This window comes from Anguilla anguilla, chromosome 5 (genome assembly GCF_013347855.1).
Source record: "Anguilla anguilla isolate fAngAng1 chromosome 5, fAngAng1.pri, whole genome shotgun sequence".
In the NCBI taxonomy this organism is placed as follows: Eukaryota; Metazoa; Chordata; class Actinopteri; order Anguilliformes; family Anguillidae; genus Anguilla; species Anguilla anguilla.
Window position 1 is genome coordinate 14,325,606 of NC_049205.1, and position 22,486 is coordinate 14,348,091.

The 22,486-nt window shown below is 42.5% G+C and overlaps 2 protein-coding genes across 3 annotated transcripts; both read right to left on the reverse strand.

Annotated features, from left to right (window-relative positions):
- Positions 1 to 357: 357 nt before the first annotated feature.
- LOC118227525 (N-acetyltransferase family 8 member 3-like) lies at positions 358 to 5,352 on the reverse strand. 2 transcript variants are annotated; one of them, XM_035418071.1, is made up of 2 exons: positions 4,468 to 5,352; positions 358 to 1,224 (listed from the first exon to the last, which is right to left on the reverse strand). In XM_035418071.1, exon 2 carries the CDS (start codon positions 1,198 to 1,200, stop codon positions 529 to 531), a length of 672 nt encoding a protein of 223 aa, XP_035273962.1. In that variant the 5' UTR covers positions 1,201 to 1,224; positions 4,468 to 5,352; the 3' UTR covers positions 358 to 528. The 2 variants fall into 2 exon arrangements, with proteins under 2 accessions (XP_035273962.1, XP_035273966.1); XM_035418075.1 differs by lacking the exon at positions 4,468 to 5,352 and adding an exon at positions 4,021 to 4,461.
- Positions 5,353 to 5,450: 98 nt separating this feature from the next.
- On the reverse strand, positions 5,451 to 22,486 carry cpxm1a (carboxypeptidase X (M14 family), member 1a). The gene is made up of 13 exons (XM_035418070.1): positions 22,097 to 22,486; positions 16,756 to 16,865; positions 16,032 to 16,171; positions 15,370 to 15,454; positions 14,069 to 14,219; positions 13,349 to 13,437; positions 12,956 to 13,079; positions 11,047 to 11,243; positions 10,080 to 10,259; positions 7,919 to 8,213; positions 7,666 to 7,805; positions 7,249 to 7,351; positions 5,451 to 7,129 (listed from the first exon to the last, which is right to left on the reverse strand). Exons 1-13 carry the CDS (start codon positions 22,440 to 22,442, stop codon positions 6,816 to 6,818), a joined length of 2,274 nt encoding a protein of 757 aa, XP_035273961.1. The 5' UTR covers positions 22,443 to 22,486; the 3' UTR covers positions 5,451 to 6,815.

Here is a 22,486-nt window from a genome sequence, read left to right on the forward strand (position 1 = left end):
AAAGTCTTCACTGTGCCTTTGGAAGGCCCAGGAAGAGTATACAGTGCTAGGTTCTAAGGCTGCTAAGGCTTTTAATGGTGACATGAGTATGCACTCCAAATGCCATTCCATTAAGTTTTCCGTTAATCTCTTTCTGGATTGTGTTGCATGTTGGAAAGTGATATTATATATCTCCAATAATTAATTTTCACTAAAAGTAATCACTTAATTGCTCTGTAATTTCCAAAGCTAATACACAAAACCTCTTAAAATCCTAAATGTATTCAATTCAATTAAAATATTTTACTCAGAAATGGTTAAAATTAATATCCAGTAATTTCGTAGCTATTTATCCCAGGAGAGAGCTATCACCTTACGTTTTTTTTTTTTTTTTTTTTTTGCCAAACTGATCAGATACAATTTGTCCCTGCCATTAATGACCGGCATCACACTTGTCAAAAGAATGAGATCACCCTTTCCAAATAAGACATTGGTAGTTGTGGTTAATCAGAAGCCATTCACACCATTTTCTGCTCTACCAGATTCCTTTCATTCAATTTTCCTCTCCTGCAACTCTAATCTGTACTCAATGATACTGAAGTTACTGAGCTTGGCCATTAGGGACGGGTAGGTGAACTCCCGTATCTTGGTGTAGCCCAAGTGCTCGTACAGTTTCTGAGCGTCCGTCTGAATTATAGAGGTACCCAGGACAACTGCCAGGTAGCCCCTCTCCCGCGTGTGATCCGCCAACGCCTGGCAGAGGGCCTTGCCCATGCCCAAGCCCCGGTGGGTCCTCCGGACGGACATGCGCTTGAGCTCCAGGCACTCGGGCTGAGTCGGGGAGGGCTGGCAGGCCACAGTGGCCAACACCTGGCCCTCGCTCTCCGCCACCCAGAAGCAGGAGTCCCCCTTCCCCATGTAGGTCTCCCGTATGCAGGCCAGGTCCTCCTTTAGGCAGGCCTCGATGTAGCTGCGGAACATGTAGCTGGCCATCTGCCGGAGCCCCGCCAGCATCAGCGTGACGGTCAGCACGGGCAGGAGGAGGGACTTGGAGCTGGTCAGCAGGGCGCAGAAGGTGCACATGAGCGCCATCTGGACCAGGGGCTGCTTGAGCAGGTGCACGAAGCAGGCGGGCACGTGCTCGATCATGCCCATGGTGAAGATCTCCTTCACCGCCTCATCGTCCTCGTCCCGGTACCTCCGGATTCGAAAGCCGGCCATGGCGACGGCGACGCCCGCTGGCTCCTTCAACACAAACGAGACGAGAGCGGCTGACAAGTCTGCACCGACGCCGGCTCTTCGGTGCGAGGCCACCGCTACTGATCTGAAGATGAAGATATGCTGGCATACTGGCTGAGCTTCAACACTCATCAGTGACCAGCGCGTAACCTGTAGATCTGTCCCCATGGCAACAGTAAACTGTGCCATGCCACTTCTGTCAGTCATGATTCATACATGGAGCAAAACTCATATGCAAAGAACCTCCAGTGAGAACCAAGGTGTGGCATGATGACAGCTGATTGTGACTGTTAGGCCTATGTCCTGGACATACAACTAGACTGTGTTTAAATCTGCTAATTGAGAGGCACCTGTGGGGAGGCATCGAGTGCTTAAAAGCCCCTCCTCCACCTCTCACTGGCCCCCTCTCTCTCTCAGCCAGCAGACACTGCAGGAGCAGTGTCTCCCTCATCTGCCACATTTTCCCCTTTTTTTCTTTGTTTTACTCTTAATAAATTCAACCTTTTGTTTACATCTAACCCTGGTTGTCTGTGTCCCTTTATGTTGCTTCCCTCTGAGCCGGGGTCGTAACAAGGACTAACAACAGTCAGTACTGCACTGTAGTTTCCACTAATGCTGTTGCGGGCTCTAGAGAACATTGATCCGAAGTAACCTCAACATCATCTGTTTACTCAATATTAAAAGAAGGTCAGATCCTCATAAGCATGTATGTTCATTTAAAGAAAAAAAAAAAAAGGAAATGAAAGGAATGGTGTCTTCAGAAATAGACCGAAGGGGGAAGTGGAATACAGTCAAGTGAACAGGCAAATGGGAATGGTAAATGGAAGGACAGGAGCTGAAGAGTGTCTGAATTAGAGAGGACCTCCACAGTGCACAGGCATTCATATGTCACGCTTCTTTAAAAAGCAAAAATGCCCAGTTTTGCATTGCTACTAAATTCAACTGAAACTACCCTTGAGCAAACACAGCTTAAAGGTGCAGTACACAAGTTTGTTGTAAGAACACTTTTGTTCATATCTGGTAAAATTGTAACTGTACTGTATGAGTTTTACAGCGATAAATTAGATCTCGATCGCATCACACCATACAGAAGTACATTACTCAACTTATACCCAACAGAGGGATGGAACAAACATAGGACAGGAGCAGGGAGATCCAGGAGAACACAGGAGAAGGTGGGTGGGGAAAAAAAGGAAAGTTTGTGGACTGGGCAAAGGTAGGGCAACTGGCACTTGAGCACTGTTTACTCCTGGGCTTGTGGTGATTGGCTAGCTCGCAGGGAGCTTCCCCCCAGGTTATCAGTGAAGATTTACAGTGATGGCAGTCCCCTATAGGAGCTTGAATAATTAGATTAGAAATAATTTTTTAAATATACGATCGGAGCCATGATATAGAGTCCTAAAAAATACTGAATTTTCCAAGTCAAGCTTTCGAAACGCACTATGACATCACACGACACCAAACGTGGCAGTTCTAGAAATCAATTTTGCTTACTTTCATTGATAACTTACAAGATCCCAGATAAATAAACTGAACAGGTTTATTAGCCTGTTGTCAGTAGACTATTAATGAACAAATTCAGTTGTTTGGATTGTGCCAGTGCTACAGCTGGCAAGGCAATGCGCCATACAGAATAAAGAGCCCAGAATGTGAATGGCTAACGGACACCAGATTAGTTGAACATTACAAGCATTTTGCTGCAAAATTCATCTGAAGGTGCATCTTGCTAACGCTTGGCCATACACTAAAATACAATTCAGGGTGCACTTTGTGTTACTACATACTTTAGATCAAAGCCATGCTTCTTTCACAGAGCATGACCTTTAATCGTTAACATCTATGCCAAGTGAGTGACATTGAAGTAATACCCAAGCTAACGGTGCTAATGCTCATTTACTGCTTTATTCCTTCCTTGTTAACATGTCTATTTGATACCTTCTCATAGCATGTTCTTAACTCTTTTTTGTCTGCCTCTTTTATTCTTATGTTTTACCCTTTGGTTTGTATATTGTGTTGAGGCATTGTTAAATGTACTTTTAACTGAAATAAACTTGAACACGCACGCCAAGTGAGTGACATCACACTGTTTCAAAGCAATGCCTGACACTAAATCAAAGGCTGTTACTGTGAGATGATGTGTTTATATAATATTTGCAATGGGGTTGTGTTATCAGGTGACTGCCTGTCCATTTGTGCCTTCGTCTGTGAAAATGGAACCTGCCAGCTGCTAGAAACCAGCTGTCCTAAACCAAGCTGCCCTCAGATGGTGACTCCGCAGAACAAAGTCATATGGTCACATGTCACATGACTGCCTCAAGCTTATAGTACACAATAGATTTACCTTGAGGCAGTCTTAGAGTTGAAGATCAAGGATGTAAAGCTACGAAAGCGCATTGCATTCACAAAAATTAGACACCTCATCTCGTAATCATGAGTTACTATCTCGTAATTATGAGATCTTTTTTGTAATTACGAGATAGTAACTCATAATAACGATATAAAGTGTCTATTTTTTTCTTTTGTGAATGCAATGCGCTTCCGTATAAAGTAGCTCCAGCAAGTACATGCAACTGGGATGGAAAGTGTTTCCTGGGCTGCAATGAAAGACTCATACTGAGAACGATTACTGAGCTTGAGACGTGGATGCACCCAGCTTTGGTTACATTTATTTTTCAAAGTCATAGCAAAGTAAGAACGTACAATTGCCATCTGAAGCAAATATTTATCTGAAGTAGAATTCTGAAAGCATTGGGACAAGCTGAACCTAGGTATTATCAGGCTGTTTGTTTATATAAGCAATACCTGTAGTGCTCTTATTACTCCACCTCAAATTCTCCGCAGGACAGGGTTCAGCGCTCCTTTGACAATGAAAGTCACTCCTAATGTTCGTTCTTGCGTGTAAGGAGGGAAACTATCAGAACCCTGATATCGGACGATGCAAATATGATTTTATTAGACAACGACAACATTTCTGCACCGTAGCTAAAGAAACAAAATTAAGACACTTGTTAAGTGCGTTAATATACTCCTCGTGATGACGTTACAATGCACAGTCATCGGTCAGCAACACAGTTAGTAAACATTCGCCAGCTACCGTGCTATAGCCTAGTAAACTATATTTAATATACTGTACAGTTTTAACGCTACAAAGTCAACAGATGCAAACTAGCGAAACATTAGCTATACATTGCTACTGTACGTCGGCTGAACTCCGGCTAGCTAACGATAGATAGATACAGGCGACCTTACCTGAGATTTCGAAAAAAAATGGCAGAGACGTTATCTTTATGAGACCGTTATCAACACCAGTTATAATACATTTACTATATTTTATTTTTTATACACGCTAAATGCCAAAAGAAAATGTATAAATTGTAGACGTGGCTATTGCCAAAGAAAACATGCAACTACCAAAGAGTATCTCTGACTATAATAAGCAGAAGTGTGAACTTCTGTATGATCAATACAGTTCAGTGAGTCATGATCTATGATGCACATTGGTATGATGCTAGCGCCGCCACCAGGCCAGCAGCCACTACGGCTTCCGGTGACTATCAGATCGGGAGATTTCATAATAAAAGTTCACATTTATGGTTTGTTTCCAGTAATTTGGCAGTTTGTAACAAAAAAAAGTCATCTGCACCCATATAATACTGCAATTATAACATTATTTGGTCATTGTACATATTTTTAAGCATAAATGAATACATTTCAGCACTTTTGCTGATCTCAATCAATTTCGTTATTGCCTTATTTAGCTATAATCTGTGAGCCCAAGTTTGCTCCAGTGCCGAAGCAACAGATTCAAACTCAATAAAAGTGGGGCGTTATGGCTTCTGGAGAATGTGTAAATCAGATGAGTTTCAGAAAATACATTCCCCTTAGAAATTGTGACTGGGGTTTAACCCCTGCACTTTCCCTTATTTGCATAATAGGCATTACAAATCTTACCCTCTTGCAAAAACAAAGGATTCTAACTCAGTAAATGTGTGATAAAATGGGTCCTTCAGACAGCCTACTATCTAAATCAGCAAGTTTAAAATAGCTAATTCATCCCATGAACTGTGGCTGGGGTTTAACTAGCACACATCCATAAAGGAGTTCTTGTTTTAATTAAATTTGAGGTGGGGCAGTGAGGTGTTGATGAGTAAGTTGCAGATGGGTATCATTTAATCAATGTTTTTCATTTTAAATTAGGCTGACTTGAACAACTCAGGAATAAAAAAATTGGAGACTGTTCTTAGTAAGCTTTAATTGGAATTCTTGTAAAACATGCTCTTGACTTGCAAGAACCCCAGAATGCCAGCATTATTTATAGATTTTGAACACTTGTGGAAAATGAACCATGAATAAGCACATACAATTGTACTCTGAAGTATAGTTTTCACCCTGTAGAAAAGAGCATTTATCATGTTATCTTAGCAGTTCCAGACTGTAAGAGTTCAGTACTCACACATACAAGTAGGCATAGCTCATATCTCAAGAGCAACTATCATATTCCATGGACGGCACTCATGAAAATGTGAAAATAAAGAAATATTTAATGTTTCAGTATTTGCTTTGGTGCAAGTTACCTGTTTTCCCCAGTTTCTAAGATAAGGTGCACCTAAAAAAATTGTGGTCTTGCATACAATAGGTAACCTGCATGACATACCTAGGTGATGTAAATTGTGTAATAACTTCTGCCCTTTTGAGCAAAGCAGTTCCTCTACCTCACAACTGTAGACAAACTCATTTTATAATTCATAATGTGTTATAAACTACTGCTACATTCGCCAGTTAGCTTCATTACTTAAAGGTGTACTGGTTTTTTATAATCTGCAACAGTACCAGAGCTCCTGTGTCTGCTGGTTTCACTTCCATCCATAGTTTACCCAAGTGGAACAGTTTATCCAAGTGAAACAGCGAATTATAGTCAGTATTTGAGAGTAACAGCTGTTTTGCAGAAAATTTTATACACACATATTGGTGTGAAATTAATTGTTTTCCCTCTTGTGCACTTACGAACCTGCCCTTGCTTTCAAATTAAACTAATGTTAACTGATATTGAAATTAATCACAAAAGGGTATGTATTCATTAATAAACCTTTTAGTCACCCCATTCCCCTTTAATTTAAATATCTACAGCTGAATACGCCAAACACATTCAAATGAAAACTTTAAACCTGTTCAACTGGTTAAAACTGTACACTTCCTGTATGGATAAACTTTTAAGAGATGTAATTTGCTCTGTATAAACAATAGTCAAATTTCACATATTCTGAAATATTCTGCATATGAATGAAGAGCCAATGACTGTACTCACCCCCCATAACTCTGAGAACGACTTCATGTGATCAAACCTGACTATAACTTTTGCAAATGAACACATCCACAGATCAAACACAGGAAATGCAGATATTGAGGACAAAGTGATCAAAGTGAATGAGACAAATTGGCTCTCGGTGGTATGCACCAGAATGCAGACTACCCCTTTGCACCCTCATATAAGCGCACTAGTATTTCTCCCACTGTTACCTTACATACACCAGAAGTGAATGCAGAGACACTGACACTGAGACGGTTTAGCGTACATCAGATAAGGCTTTGACAGGCCTTCAGAAGGACCTACGGAGAGCTCTGGCTTTGCGCTGCCTGGCCCGTCGCTGGTTGATTGCTTTGGTGGTGGCGCGCAGCTTGCGTAGCCGAAGGGCCCGGAGACGTAGCTGCAGGTCCTTGGGGATCTTGCCGCCATTGGCCAGGATCTCGCGCAGCCTCTGCTTTAGCATCTTGCTGAGATAGAAGTCGCAGATAGTTGCGCGGGGCTCCGACCCGACGTGGCACCTGCGCACAGAGGGGATGTAGCCTTCGGCAACCACGGTCACTTTATATTCCCCCGGGTTCAGCAGCCTCCAGTAGTCCCCGTCATCGGCTGAAAAGGTACAGAGAGATATGAGACCCTTCACTGATACTGTAACAGCTCTTGAAAATCCACATGCCTGAGCATAGTTTGAGGTCCCAATGCTCAGGAATAGCGGTTAGATGGCAAACCTGTTCTTATGTGGTGGTCAAGGTCCTCCACTTTGATGATGGCGTTGGCGATACCGGCATTCGTGTCCTTGTCTCTCACCACACCCTTTATTCCACGATGAACCTGTGGTAGGCAGAGGTGAGCAGAGCAATAGGAAATATCCACTAAAACTTCAGCCTTTACTACTGAGGGACCATGACCTGCTCCCAGTATACTGAAGGGACACCAGAGCTAAGTTCAGGCTTCCCTGTTTCTTTGGCCATACTTTTACCACAAACACCACCAAATGTAATCATTCATAATATTCCACCATTGATCTACTCCAAAATAATACAATAATACAATAACTGCTTGCAGTTCAGTTGATAAAAATAGTTTCACAGCTTATGGGCAAGATGAGATGGACAGAGAAGCAGCAAAGGTTCAGAGACCCTCACCTGCTCCATGTAGACCAACAGAGACTCCTTGTTGTTCTCCCACTCGATTGGCAGCTCGCTGGCATGGGGGAACTTGTCACAGGAGAGCTCCACCGTCACTTCGAAGCAGTTGGTGTGAAGGTAGCTGAAGTCATTCATGCCTGTAGAACAAATACAGGTAAAATTCACCACCTCAGAGCTCAACTTCTGCGATCACTGTTCGTGAAAATGTGAAGGGAGCGTATCGCAACCCAGCAGGGTTTATGTTACGCACTGCCTGGGACCGTGTGCCAATCGCCGCCGTTGATGATGTTGTTGTGCCGCTGAAAGTCCTCGTAGTGACAGATGCGGCGGTCGGGGTTAGCCATGACCTGGTTGGTGCTGGCGTAGACGGCGGCCAGCCAGCGGAAGAAGCTGTCGTCCGGGGTCGGGGTGTGCTCCCGCGGGGCCCAGTCTCGGGTGCAGTCGAAGGGGTAGGTGACCACCAGCTCCCCCCCGTGTAGGTTAGCGCTCAGCACAAACGGGATGTCCTGCATCCAGTTGATGACAGCACGGGTCTCTGGAGCGACCTTACACAAAAAAAGAAGGAATTATCAAAAAATTATTAACCAATTTTTAAGAGAATATTTTAGAGTCATAAATTTTACTGACATTTCAAGTGACACATAAGTACCACATAACAACATCCCCCAAAGATATTAGACCAATTCATTTTAGTCTACAGTTGTTTTGTTAAATAAATACATTTTAAATATTTCATTCTGAATCAAAGGTCATTATCAGTGACTCAGATTACTCTGACTCTGATGATTCTGTAGAAGACATAATAGCTGATTTTGATACTGCAATACAGACATTCAGGTTTGATCAGGTTTGAGTTAATCAGAGTTGGAGGTGTCTTCCCAAAGCCCACAACCAGAGGACCTTCTGGGAAATTTGCATTTTTGCCCAGATTCATACAAGAAGACAGATACCAATGGTGTACGTCCCTGTGCATCTAATACAAGGATATTAGACAACATGGGCTGCATGCTAACAGTGTTAGCTCTATCAATGGCTGCAGATGGATAGCACTAGCTAGCTTGGCTACTACCTTAGGGTCTACTCTAATCAACCTCTGGTGAGCGAATTAGTCCAGCATAGTCTAGTTTCCCACCCACTCCCCCTATAATGTACGCAAACATCTGTGTATCCACATTGATTGCTCTCTCTCTGTACTTTTCCCTTGCAGACAAGTGTATCTTTAGGCAATGGAATACAGACTGGAATAATAAACCCATCTGCTGTCTTGTCAGCCCTGTATTTATTTCCTATCCCCTATTTGGGAACAATGAGGACAAGAAGTTCTATCACAAATCAAAATGACATTATACAGCAGGGATTTTTTTTTTTTTTTTACAATGACAACAAATCTTTTGCAAGAAAGTGACCTTTTCTCGGCTCTCTAAATTAAAGACTGATGTTATCCGATGAGACCTGTGACCAAAACTTGAAGTTAAAACAATAAAAAGGACAGACTGTAGTGGAGGATCCACCACTTCTTTATGAAACCTTTAGTTACTGTAACGTTTCTCAGAGATAGGTCTTCCAACCTATTTATTTTTCTAGACGGCTTTTCACATTTTTCTTCTGGTTTGGGTAAAATACCACAGCTTCAGCCATTTCCATAATGCTGTTACAGTGATTCCACCAAGTAAATAAGGGCCACATGTCAGAACGGCTGAGAAAGGGAAGCACAGACATTCTTTAGAGGGCTATTGGAGACAGAGTGTGCTGTTTTTTCCTGTCTCTCTAAAGATGCACAATCCCTTCATCAATAATGTCAAAATAAGTCTTCCGGCTCACAGTATAAGCCCATCCTAAGTTCCAAAAACAATTTTAAAAGTTAACATTTAAAACAGCTTTAACAAAGTGCTTTTATATTAATTTGCTGCCTGCACATCAGATTAATTTATACAGGGTGGCGTACATAGCATTTTCTATTTTATTCTTACACAGTTGAATACTGAAGCAATGCAGGGTAATTACTTTGATCACAGTTAAAGAACAGTGTGTTACACAGCAATCTAAAACTGTAACTCTTTCTTTAGAAGTTAAGCTGTTTAATCACTAACCACAATGTTGCTGTACTTTGACCGGACTGAGTGGTATCATTAAGAAACTGAAGACATTTAAGGACTGAAGACATTTAAGGAGAAATTAGTTCAAGATTACATAGCTTACAAAACTGTCATTGGCATCGGATTGCATGTGAGAACCAGACTACAGTTTACTAGACAGGATATCTTATTTGGGCCACTCATAAGTGCTTTTTTGCATTAATCATACGTACAATGTTATAGGCTGGTCTGGTTTAAATGCCATTTTCACTGACTCACCCCCAAAGCAACAGCAGGAGAGCAATCCAAGAGAGCTGACATGGCATTTTTACTTACCATAGCCTCTTCAGAAGTATAGTACTCAGGGAGGGGGATGTAGTGGTTGCTGATTTTGGATTTGTCCTGCTCCATCTCTTGGGCGTCCCACATGATGTTGTTCAGGTCAGCGAAGTTGCTGTTCAGGTCGATCCACTCATAAGTGTAGCGTCCCATGGCCCACCCGGCTAGCTCCGAGCCCTGCACAAGACCCAGGAACACGCCGAGAAGGTGATGACACTCGCCAGAGTGCAGTTATATTCTCCATCCAGTGAAGACAGATTTATATTACACATTTGTATTTAAACGAAATATATTTTCGAGCAACTTTTTATTCCTCATTTTCCTTTTCTCCCCAGTTCTTGAGTGCGCACACTAGTGCAGATGCCCATTGAGATGTGCTCTAGCAGGTACTACTTCTTTCATGCTGTAGTCCAACAGCTAACGTGCTATTTAGCAATAAGCGTGGGGCTGCTAGCTGAAGCCCACCCCCTGATAATTATGCACAGCTCAGCAGGATTCCCAGACACAGTCGCCACTGGATTCACATGGATTGGATCCAGCCTGAACCACAGGATGCGTCACTGCATCAGCCGCAAGTGCACACAACTGAGTGGGCAGGGGGCCCAAATTAATACACAGTACAGTACAAGAACAAACACACATACTAGCCTGCATGCACTGCAGTTCATACGCATGCAGGGTGTCAAAAGAGAGCTGGAGAGAGCTGCTATGGCTCCAACTGCTGGGCAACAGAGATCTTACACACACACAACTTTTTTGCTTTCACTTTTGAGACATGGGAACACTGCAGGTTTAGCACAAAAAAGCAAGACACGCGTTTCCACTTTTACGAAGGTGCAAAGCGCACAAGACCCAGCGATGACCGCACAACATCAGGATGTCATGAGAAGCATTTTGGCAAGTCCTCTATAAAGCACCTCTGTAGCTATGCCATTTACCCGGACCCTAACCCCAGCTAGCCCACCTTCTCGTAGGCCCCCTCGTGGCCGTCGGGGTTCATGGAGGGCAGCAGGTGTATGCGGGTGTCTTTCACCAGACGCACGACGCGCTGGTTGCCTCTCTTGTACTGCTGGCACAGGTACTGCATCAGGTTGAGAACCAGCTCCCGACCCAGAGCCTCGTTGCCATGCATCCCGGCCACGTAGCGGAACTCGGGCTCACCTGCAGACACGGGCAGAACCATACACCGCATGACATTAAATTGCACTGCATCCTTTATTTACCAAGCGGACACACTCATCCAAAACCCCTTTTACATGTTGTCAGTATCAGGCCCGCCACTAGGGGGGAGATCGAATGGAGCAGTCGCACAGGGTCTCCCGCCAGTCAGAGATTTAAAAAAAACAAGAATTTTATTTCTGCCTTTAAGAAATGTACAAACGTTCACACATGATATTGTATTTATTATTAGTCAATCATATAGAACTAGAAATCTATCATACTGGTAGACATTAGATAGATTTGTAGAATAGTCCTCTTTTCCTGAAAGTGACCTTACGTGACACATCATTTTTGGTGCTAAATATCCAGAGAAAGAGGAAAAAAAAGAGAGGAAGAATTCAGGGCCTCATTGAGAGAGGTTTTTCACAACAACAACAAAAAAACACATAATGGCCTTTTTATTTAAATTAGAGGTAGAAAGGGTTTAAGGAACGATTCCTTCATTTTAGTGATTGTAAGATGGTAAGAATTCCATGTACTTTTTCTCTCCTTATATCTCCTCCCAAATCTCATCATGTACTTTATGAAAATCTGGGACTGGTTATGAGTTCCATGAAACTCGCATCTCTTCGACTAACCTTCCCCTTTATTCTGCTAAAACAGCCTAGATGAAAAACACATGCCAACTCCTGTGAGTAAAACAAAAGGCCCTTGGGTCAAATCGCGTGAAACCAGAGCTTTTGAAATCGCTCATAAATAACCACGTTTTTCTTCTCACTCGTCTGAATTTTATCTTGTTCATAACTCCCAAGGAAAACTTTCCCAAGGAAAGACTTGCTTTATGTTTACATGTCTTATCTCCATGCTCAAAGACATTTTAGTAAACCATGGAGAGACAGCGGGCAGCCAGTTAAGCTAAGGAGCATTACAGAACAATAAAATAACATGCAATCACTGGTTCATAAACCAGTCTTGTAAACAAAAGGCTTCCACTAAAAAGAACTGTGGCTCGCGTCTTGAGCAAATTACTACAAAAATCACTTTAGATAATATCCTGCTGTATAAATGGATGTTGTGTATGCTATGCACAATAAGCCTTCTGCTATAAATGTAAATAACGCAATGCAAGGAACATGGAAAAAACATCAATTTCTTTTAGCTAACTGCGGCTTTTTTGACATATCTTTCACGACATGCCCCAGATACAAGTTTTTGCTCCCTTGGAAAAGAGGTCTCAGTTTCATAACATAGTCATTTTAGGTATTGCTGGCCCCCACATGTCATAATTATTTGTTCCAGGATTTCAGAGTTTGGCCAGAATGGTATGCCTCTTTTGGCTATTCAAATTTCACTCTGCATTATGTGTTCTGGCAAAAAGCAATGTGCTTGCTTCCAATGCTGACTGCCCTGCTGGTTCTTAGGCCAATGGAAACATGTCTGTAAATGGGGATGATTGCCCCACTTTTAAAACTGAAGTGAGCACAATGAGTTATGAAACTGTAAAATATCATAAATGTGATATCACATGGACACGTACACGCACACACACGCACACATGCACACACGCACACACTCACAGGCACATACACAGAGACACCACGCTCACACACATACACACAGAGACACACATTCGCACACACATACAGGCACACACATTCACACTGACACACATACAAACACACACACCAGCACACACTCACACACACACTCACCCAGTTCGTGCTTGCCAGGGTTGTCAGAGAATTCCATGACGTAGAGTTTGAGTCCTTCGTAACTCTTTCCAATGCTATAGATGCGAGTGATGTCGGGGCACTCATCACTCACTGACTTCATGAGCTGGGGAAAGAGAGGGAACACCACACTGTAAACATAAATTACAGTAGCATAATTACAGTACAGTTTGCATTGGCTGGCACTATACAAAAGGTCTTCCAACATATGGAATAATAAAAAAAACCTAAAATTATACATAAACTCTTTGATGTGATTTTGAGAAGTGGTCAGATTGTGACAAGCTTCATTATCAATAAAAAACAACTTGTGTAAACTGTAAGAGGTTAAAATGGCAGAAATATTATTCAGTGATTATTAGCCTCTCTCATCACCTTTCTCATCTCCTTGTAGTTGTGGTGTCTGAAGTCCAGGTCATCCTTGGAGCCTTGCACTGTCTCCCACATGTAGATATTATTAGGATCTAGAGGATGGAAAGACCAGAGCTTTAGCGACCCTCCTGCCAAACAGCAGCATAAACATACTTCAGGCATATTTGCTGAGATGGTGCTTAAACATGTGGAGAAGTGAGTCCCACCAATGGTGAAAAATTGTGTGCTTTACAGTATCTTTGGTGGCAGGATATGATCACCTGACCACATGCTTCTGCACCACACCTTTTACATCTTTAAATGCTAAACAGTTAGAATTTCAACACTCCACCCCAATAGTCAATTTATACACACACCATATTGTATTTTTTTGGAAACAAATTTTGTCTAGTTTCCATCTGGTATACAGTAGCACTTGAATATATATCGCTGGAATAATTTTAACTGTAAAGTCCCCAATGCCCAATGACGTCACGCTGACATCTATCTAGGCTAAGGGAAACTCAATCGCTGTCTCTCTGCAGGTGTATGTGTGTGCGTCTAATTGAGAAACTTGGTGCTGACTTCTGTGTGAATTGCATTAAAGCAGTGGGAAAAAAGATCTGAATCATAATAATATCGGCCAAATTTGAGAGGAAAAAACATTCAGAGAGAACGCATTATCCAAGTGCTGCTGAATAGGTTATTTGTTTTCGGCACCGTCCCTACAACACAGGGCCATACCTGGCAGGGGGCAACCCAACACCTCAGCCCTCAGGCATATGGTCCCATTCTCGTACCAGGTCTGGGGGTTGATGCGGATGTAGCGAGCCACCGTGGGCACCGGCAAAAGGCCCAGCACCGGGGTTTCTGGGTCCTGGTTGCCTTCAAATACCTGGTGAGACCCCATGCTATTATCAACATCTATCTGATCTTATCACCAGCCTTTACACCATCTTATCACCAGTATTTAGTGAATTTTATCACCAGCATTAATCACGTCATTTTTAACACACGTCATGTAATTTACCCCATCAGCCTTTTCCAATCCCTTTAGTGCTGTTTACCCACCAGTTTTCTGTGACATTCTTTATGCAGTTAACTAGAAATAGTTTTTTTATTTTTTAAATGTTATCTTTTCATTAGATTTTATGAATGCCTTTAGATGTGAAGAAAGAAACTGCGTATACCTGCCATTGGAATAACCACATTGTTTGCACACTAGTTGATCAAGGAAAATGAATGAAAACAGATCGAGACCAATTTAAAGGACAGTTCTCTGCCTCATCTATATTCGGCTCAACACCCGCCACTGCTGTTTACAAAGATGGCCTATTCCAACTGTCCTAATTCATTAGATAATTTCCTGTCTAAAAGCCGCACATGGACATTACTGCGTTTATGCTGAGACAGCATGTGTTCCCCTTCAGGTCACAGGGTGTGCCTGAACTCTCTGAGAGCCAGTAAGTGGGACACAGTGCTGGGTGAGGTGCCAGTCTATTGCCAGGATGGTCTGGCACACAGGAGCTGGCACAAGGCAGCAAACTCTGTCCAAAAGAACCCCTCTTCCAGGATTGTGGCGCCTGGGTCCTGCCACTGCCAAGAACCACTTATTTTAACCTTGTGCCAGTAAGCTGGACAAAACTCCAAAACTGCACTCCAGTGGTATAAGGGGAGTGAGGAGAAACTAATGACATACACTATCTGCTTTGAAAAGACTGGATGCTGATGTGTTCCAATCACTGATATTAAATTAGTTATATTGTAACAATCAGAGCCTGCTTCATTAGCCCGACTCAGATATTACCATTTATGGGCATTAGGGCAGTGGTATTAATAGGGAAACAACAAAAAGGTACTGAATGACTCGAGAGCTGACTTCTGACCAATCATGATCTTATGTAGGTGGGGCTCATATTGGAGGCAGCGAATCAGGCCAGGGCAGCAGCATATCAACAACATAAGCATGGCGAAACCTCACTAGAACCATTCAGAATGGAGCATCTGGAGGCCAGAAAAGCACACGGGTTTCCCCCAGGACTTACCGCCTCCTCTGTCCCATTCATGCAGGGCTTCCAGTACACAGAGTCATTACTCAGCTGCACCTTGTACGTGTGGACCCAGTCCCAGCTGCAGATAAAAGCGTGACCTCCATGAACTGAGTACATTTTTTGCACAGATAAGGGAATTTGATGTTTGCTGTTAAACTGACAAACTGAGAATGTAAGGGGAACTTTCCTAAGGCTTGTGTGATATAACACCATGGAAATTGTAATACTGGAGTACCTTCTCTGCACTGCTGCAACACAGTAAAATGTCCAGTGTTAAATCAACTCTTATACATATGTTCCCTATTGGACTCATATGTACTCTGTTAGAGTTGATTTAACACTGGACATTTTACAGTGTGTAGATGCTGCTGATAACAACAGAGAACTACGTATTGCAAGTAATTAAACTAGCGAGTAATTAAATGTGAAAGACATTTTAACATAATTAACATTTGAAACTGTATGCAATTTATATGAATTAAAAACAATGGGAAATAAATGTTTCAATAAAACTAAAAAAAAAAACATATTTAACACGTTGTGGGTGTCTTTGCTTGTGACAGCATGTTTAGTGTCTTAGACGGACACGTTTACTACTGCTAACTGGTACACCTCTGAAGGTCCCATTCCTCAAAAGAGCCCTTAGGGTCACTTACCTCCAGATGGAATTGCGTCCTTGCAGGATGACCCCGGTGAAAAGAGTGGGGCGACGGGCATCCACCTCCAGCCACTGGTCCAAGTCCTCATACTGGGCACACCAGGCCCCATCGTAGAGATCCCCGTCCTCGATGCCCGACTAAAGATACAAATGTGACAGAATTGTACACATAGCATAGGGTCAACGGACTGAATATCAGTAGTTTAGCAAAACAGACTGTCACAGCTGACTAAACATAATCCAGCAATGACAAAGTAAGTATTGTATTACTTGTATGTTCAATGGCAACTTAAGGGGAGCATGACGGAGTTCCTTAAACCCTTGCACAACAGGGGTGGAAAATGACAAAAAGACTTCACGTAACTGACAAAAACATTTTCAAAGAACATTGACAAAGCACCATGGACAAAGAGTTCACATAATTCATCCCGCTTCATGTTCTTTAAAGAAAGTATCCTGTAAAGCCATAGCAATCTAAAAGGCTAGTGCAGTGCAATGTGTTTGCATTATAGCAGCATTTCACAGTGGCACATTATGAGTTGTCTTGATTACAGAGGACTATGTAATATTGGTGAACAGGTTTTAGGTTACTATATGACTTGGTCTCTTTAACAGAAGCTTTTATACATGGAGACTAAGGAAGTTATCATGCCTTTAGTTTTCTTAAGCATGACCAGGACTATTTTGCTTTGGGAACCTCCCAGTACTGATAAGCGGCTCACCTGGATGTTGAGTCGGCCACGGTGAGGGCCCAGTCCCATCCGCTGGTACGAGGAAGCCTGGAGCTGTGTGTCCTCCACCCGCAGAGACTCCAGACCCAGAGGAGGACATTCTGAGAGAGGAGGGACAAGACACTCACTCACAGAGCAGACACTTCACTGGCAGAGCTAAGGACACACTGTCACTCACAGAGCAGACACCTCAGTAACAGAGCTAAGGACACACTGTCACTCACAGAGCAGACACTTCACTGGCAGAGCTAAGGACACACTGTCACTCACAGAGCAGACACTACAGTAACAGAGCTAAGGACACACTGTCACTCACAGAGCAGACACTACAGTAACAGAGCTAAGGACACACTGTCACTCACAGAGCAGACACTACAGTGTCAGAGCTAAGGACACACTGTCACTCACAGAGCAGACACTACAGTGGCAGAGCTAAGGACACACTGTCACTCACAGAGCAGACACTACAGTGTCAGAGCTAAGGACACACTGTCACTCACAGAGCAGACACTACACTGGCACAGCTAAGGACACACTGTCACTCACAGAACAGGCACTACAGTGGCACAACGTCGCAAGGAAACCCTTTCACACATTCTGGCATGGAAGTACAATGATAAATCCAGGTTATAATAAAGTGAATGGTCACCTGCAAACTCATTTTGGAGACCTAGCAGGGCCTCAACTCAGTGACACTTTATGGCAGGCCCATTCCTCTCATTCCCATGCAACATGCTGGCTCATACAATTATTCTGGAGACTGAGTCAGCATCGTGCTTATCCTTCTGATCTCGCACTCATAGACCAGTAGGGGTCCTTTCATAATCTCCTTACGGATATCCCCTTCCTCCTCCACAGTCGGGCACAGGACAGGCTCCCATTGTTAGAGGAGGCTACACTCGGTCCACTGATTTCCTTGGCTTGCGGGACTGTGCATATTCCCTCCCGGGTTTCAGTTTATACCAGGCTGCCCGGCTGCCTGTGACGCCTGCTGGATCAAACCTCAGCGCATTCTGCCTGACCCGCCCAGCTCACTGAGCATGCTCCCACTGTTCCCTTTTAAAAGCAACCCTCCCTCCATTCTCCCTGCCAACAATGTGCAAATTGGGAAACAACTCTTTCCTACGTTAAAACTGAAAGGGGAAGGTTGTTGGGTTTAAATCTGCACAGCTCCATATTGTTTAACTCTGAGTAGCAAAATGTTTTTTTTTTATAGCAAAAATGTTTTTTTCTCCATGAAATGAATTGACTGCTGCACTTGTGATAAAGTATGGAGATATATTCAAATAGATTTCAGTGTGAGCAAGATTTAGACCCTGGTGTTAGTGTGAGATGGTGCTGTGTGTGCAGTTTTTGTTCAAATCTTGGGGGCACATTGCTGTTCTGAAACTAAGCCATATACGGTATTTTAAATGCGTACACACATTATACATGAATATTTCATTGTATATGTATACAAGGTAAATTGCCTGATTAAAATCTTAGCACCATGAGGAATCTTAGCTAGAAAAGTATTTGGAGAAATAATGTACTTATGTGTGAATTCAGGGAATATTCTGGTTTAAAGAATCAAATTCCTTACAATCCCAGTGTGCCATTAAAAACGTATTTGCAATGAGGGATTGGCTGAATGAAGAACACAGACTGAGGTTAAAGGAGGGAACGGCTGGAGTACACATGAAGAAGCAGCTCTCAAAAAGTGCCCGGAAAGTCCAGGGAACTTGGAAAAGTTAATTTCTGTCAGTTCTTAAATAATGTGATTATCTACAACTTTAAAAGCATCCAGACTTCCCACATAGCTGCCTGTGTGACAGCTTGTCTGCCTCTTCACCTCAATTTGGGTTTGATTTTCTTAAATCTGAGACCGGCTTCCAGCGAGTGATCTGTTTAAGAAAAAAAATATTTCAAGGGAATTTCCAGTGAAATTATGCAAATACCTGGTTTGTGCGTGGGCTAGATCTTCCCCACCAGAGCTTTGCAAGCAGTTCAGAACACTGTTGTGTTTCAGAATATAGAATGGGAATGTTGATTGTTGTAGTCTGATTGTGATATCAAGATCGGTGGTCTGAGTCCCTTAAGGGCCTAGTACTATGTTCAATAACCCTGGTTCTAGAGAGAGACAGAAGCTACCCGTATTTACCTTCATCTAAAATCAGCAATCAGTTCAGACTCAGGAGTGCGGGTGCTCTCAGCTGCTATGAAATGATGTCTAATTAATCAACTGCCCAACACATCTTGTGGTTCTCAAGGAGGAAGGTTGGAGGATCCTGCTGACAGTACAGCAAGGCTGACCATTCCTGACACAGTGATCAGTTCAATAGCCAATGTAGCTGTGAAGCTGTATGGGGGTATAGATGATCTTTTTAAACAAGATCCCATATGTAGAATTAAGATGACATGTCAAAAATCCCTGAGCCGACTAGAGAGGCATTCAGGTGCCATTGATATGTATGTTGTGTATGTTCAAGAGAATAAAGAACCTCTCCTTACCAAGTAACTTTCATCATGATATCACAGAACATTAACATGCGTTATTCTTCATTTCAAGAGCTGCATATTTGGAATGTAATCCACCCATTTAAGACAAACGCTTCCAATTTTTTGTTTTATTTCCAGCCATGTCAGCAGATATTTGTTACGCAATCCTTTTCTTCAGACATTGCTGTTTTGGTTTATTTATTTTAAAAACCACCACGTACGGCATTAGAACATTGCTCATTGACCTAAATAAGTTAGGAGGGCAGCCAATAAGTTGCTGTGGAAAATTATGTTTGGAGTACAGCCAAGGCATCCAATTCCTGTTCCAAGGGACTCCCTCCAAACCCAGGTCCGTGTTCCATAGTGAAACCACAGAAGGGAAAAGAAGAATGTCCACAAAAGATAAGAATTAGCTTGCAGGCTGCAGTATCTCTGTTCAATGCAATCTCATCTGATAACGAAAATGAGATGTACTCCTTGTTGCACTATAGGGGATATACCCCTTAGTTGAAGTTTGGATTTCAAAAGGCAAGTTTATCACACATTCCTTAAATCCAGCACGTTTCAACTCGAATAGCGCCGTTCTGGTCCATGTTGATAAAAGCAAAGCGTGATGTTTGAAAGCGAAGCCTATATTTCCAAAGACATCCTTGATAAGCTGTTTTGCAGTACAGGTGTTCAGTGTTCTATACTAAATATTATGTAAGCAAATACTATGTTAACCACTTGGCTGGGCCATTGGGCCAAGGGATAATAAAGCAGCCAATTTCTCAGGCTGAATGACAACTGAAAGCCATGCAAGAGAAGCACTAGCGTGGTCCCATGAGTGTACTGATAGAAAGCAGGCACAATATCTGTCTGAAGTGCCAAACACTGGAACACTGGAACACAGGGGTTAACGCAAACTGAGAATAAGCAGTAACGGCCTCAGGCTTTAATTTGGTTGGATGTGTTTCAATTTCTCGCCCCACCCCCTCTCCCCCCTTTAACCCATTTCCTTAAGACCACCCCCCCCCCCCCCACATTCCCCCTCTGCACTCCCAGAGCCGAACCTCCCCCCGATTCCCACATCCTGTTCACAAACTCTCCGCGTGGGCCTCCGACTTCAAAACACTGGGAAAGAGGGTTCCAAGGACGCAGCTGGAGAGAGGGGCTGGGGTTGAGGTCACTGTGGGATAACAGTCTCGTGCTGGCGGGGAGGTCGGATGTAACCAGAGAAGAAGACAGCACAAGAAGAAGTAAAGAGCTGCATGCAGGACAGGCTGGTCATGCATAACCACCCCATTTTCTCACAAAGGAAACATCCAAACAGCGCACTCCCAGCCCCAATTTTGAGAGCTCAGCAATCTTTAAGAAGTGTATCCACTGCTGACATTGGCGATTCAGATAAAATCTGCTAGTTTGTTCACGATTTATTTCATTTAAAGCTTAGTAATCTGTCGGCTCTACCTAGAAAAATACTCGAAGATGCCAAAAATCCAAAGGTAAAGAAACGAAAATAACAAAGAAGCTACACTCTTTGATCTCAGGGGACAACACAGCTGCCAAAACCATTTGCTTTGGGCACAGGTGGTGTTGAGATCAGATTTTTCATAAGTACCAGGATGTCTTTTTAGCTCTACCCAAAGAGTTAGTATTTATTCATTATTATTATCAGTATTAATGACTACATGAATGCATGTGACACAAAAATGTATTTTTAACAAATTAATTTACGTCTGTTTATTCCATAGAAAACTACTACAATCATATAAAATCAGTGGAAATAACCAGTCGACTTTTGTCATTCAATCTGGTGCAGTCCTTCCTAAATTATATTTACACAAACGGATTATTCCCTTCCCCCCCCCCCCCCCCCCCCCCGTGATGAGGTATCCAGTGCCAGAAAGAGCAGATAACGGCACGCGCAGATGTGAGATCTCTGTGCATCTAGAGTCTGTACATTCAGCCCACGGCATGCATGCACCAAAACACAGATCACAGCTGAAACTCAAGGCTTCCTTTTTTTCCTTTTGAGAATCCTCAATCTGATTAAATTTCAGCTACGATTTCCAAAGGGTGGTCCCGCCTTCCGTCGCATGAAAAGTTTTATTTAATTTTATTTAATTTTATTTATTTATTTATTTACTTGCTCAGTTCGGTCTGTAATAAAATCTTATGGTTTACCATTTAGTGTATTTTTTTATGACTTTCAGATGTCGACAAAGCAAACGAAACCAGTGTTTACAAGCTGCAGTCACAATTAAATAACAACCAATAAACTGGAATGTTTATGTGCTATTGTTAATACCAGCTGATTGAATCAACATGAAATTTACTAATATTTCAATGTAATCTTGCGCGTATACCAAAGCGCGCTGATTGGCGCCTGTTATTCCCTGCTAAAATGAGTCAACCAATGAGAACAAAAGACGATCAACAGTTTGCTTTTACGATGCCCTGCAGCGTAGTAAGCACCTAGAAGCAATAGCACATCTTAAGCAAGGCTGCTTAGTTTTTTTTATTTTTTGGTTTTTTATTTCGTGCATGAGGTCTATCAGGTCTATAAAATTCACACATGAAAACTTTCTGAAAACATAAAAACCAATTAACTTTGCATTGCGGGTAGTTACATAATTATGTTCTGGATGTATATCAAAGAGTATTCTAGGTTAGATATTGAATAACGCACCAGAAAATTTTACCTGCTCAAATACAACCCAATTTATCCAAATGCGCAAAGAATTCAAACACGCAGTCCACCAAAAGTGAGATTGCATTAGTAGATTAGTTAAAAATAATTAAAATACTTCGGATACGAATGATTTATGGTGTAAACATCACAGCACTGTAGAGGTGGAGTCCGACATCTCACCTAGTTCTTGTGTTTTATCTTTGTCCTTTGTCTCCAAATCCTTATCTGTGCCACCCATGTCTTCATCACTGAAACCTGCGTCGGCGGTATCCTTGGGTCGTTTTTTTGTTGGTACGACGGGCTTGGCAGTTGTCGTTTGCTTGGCAGATGCTGTAGGTGTAGAACCGGCACTAACTGTGCTATTGAAATTCGTTGTGTAGTTAAATAAGGCTGTAAAATTCAGGTTATTACTGACTGTGACACTTTCATTGTTAAACACAGTAAAACAATAGGACGTCCTAACAATGAAAATTAAAAGAAAGCAAAACGATACCCCAACCCACGCCATTTGTGCTCCGTTGTGCATCACTGTCAATGTTATCTGGTGAAAAAGAAGTTTTCTACTCACGA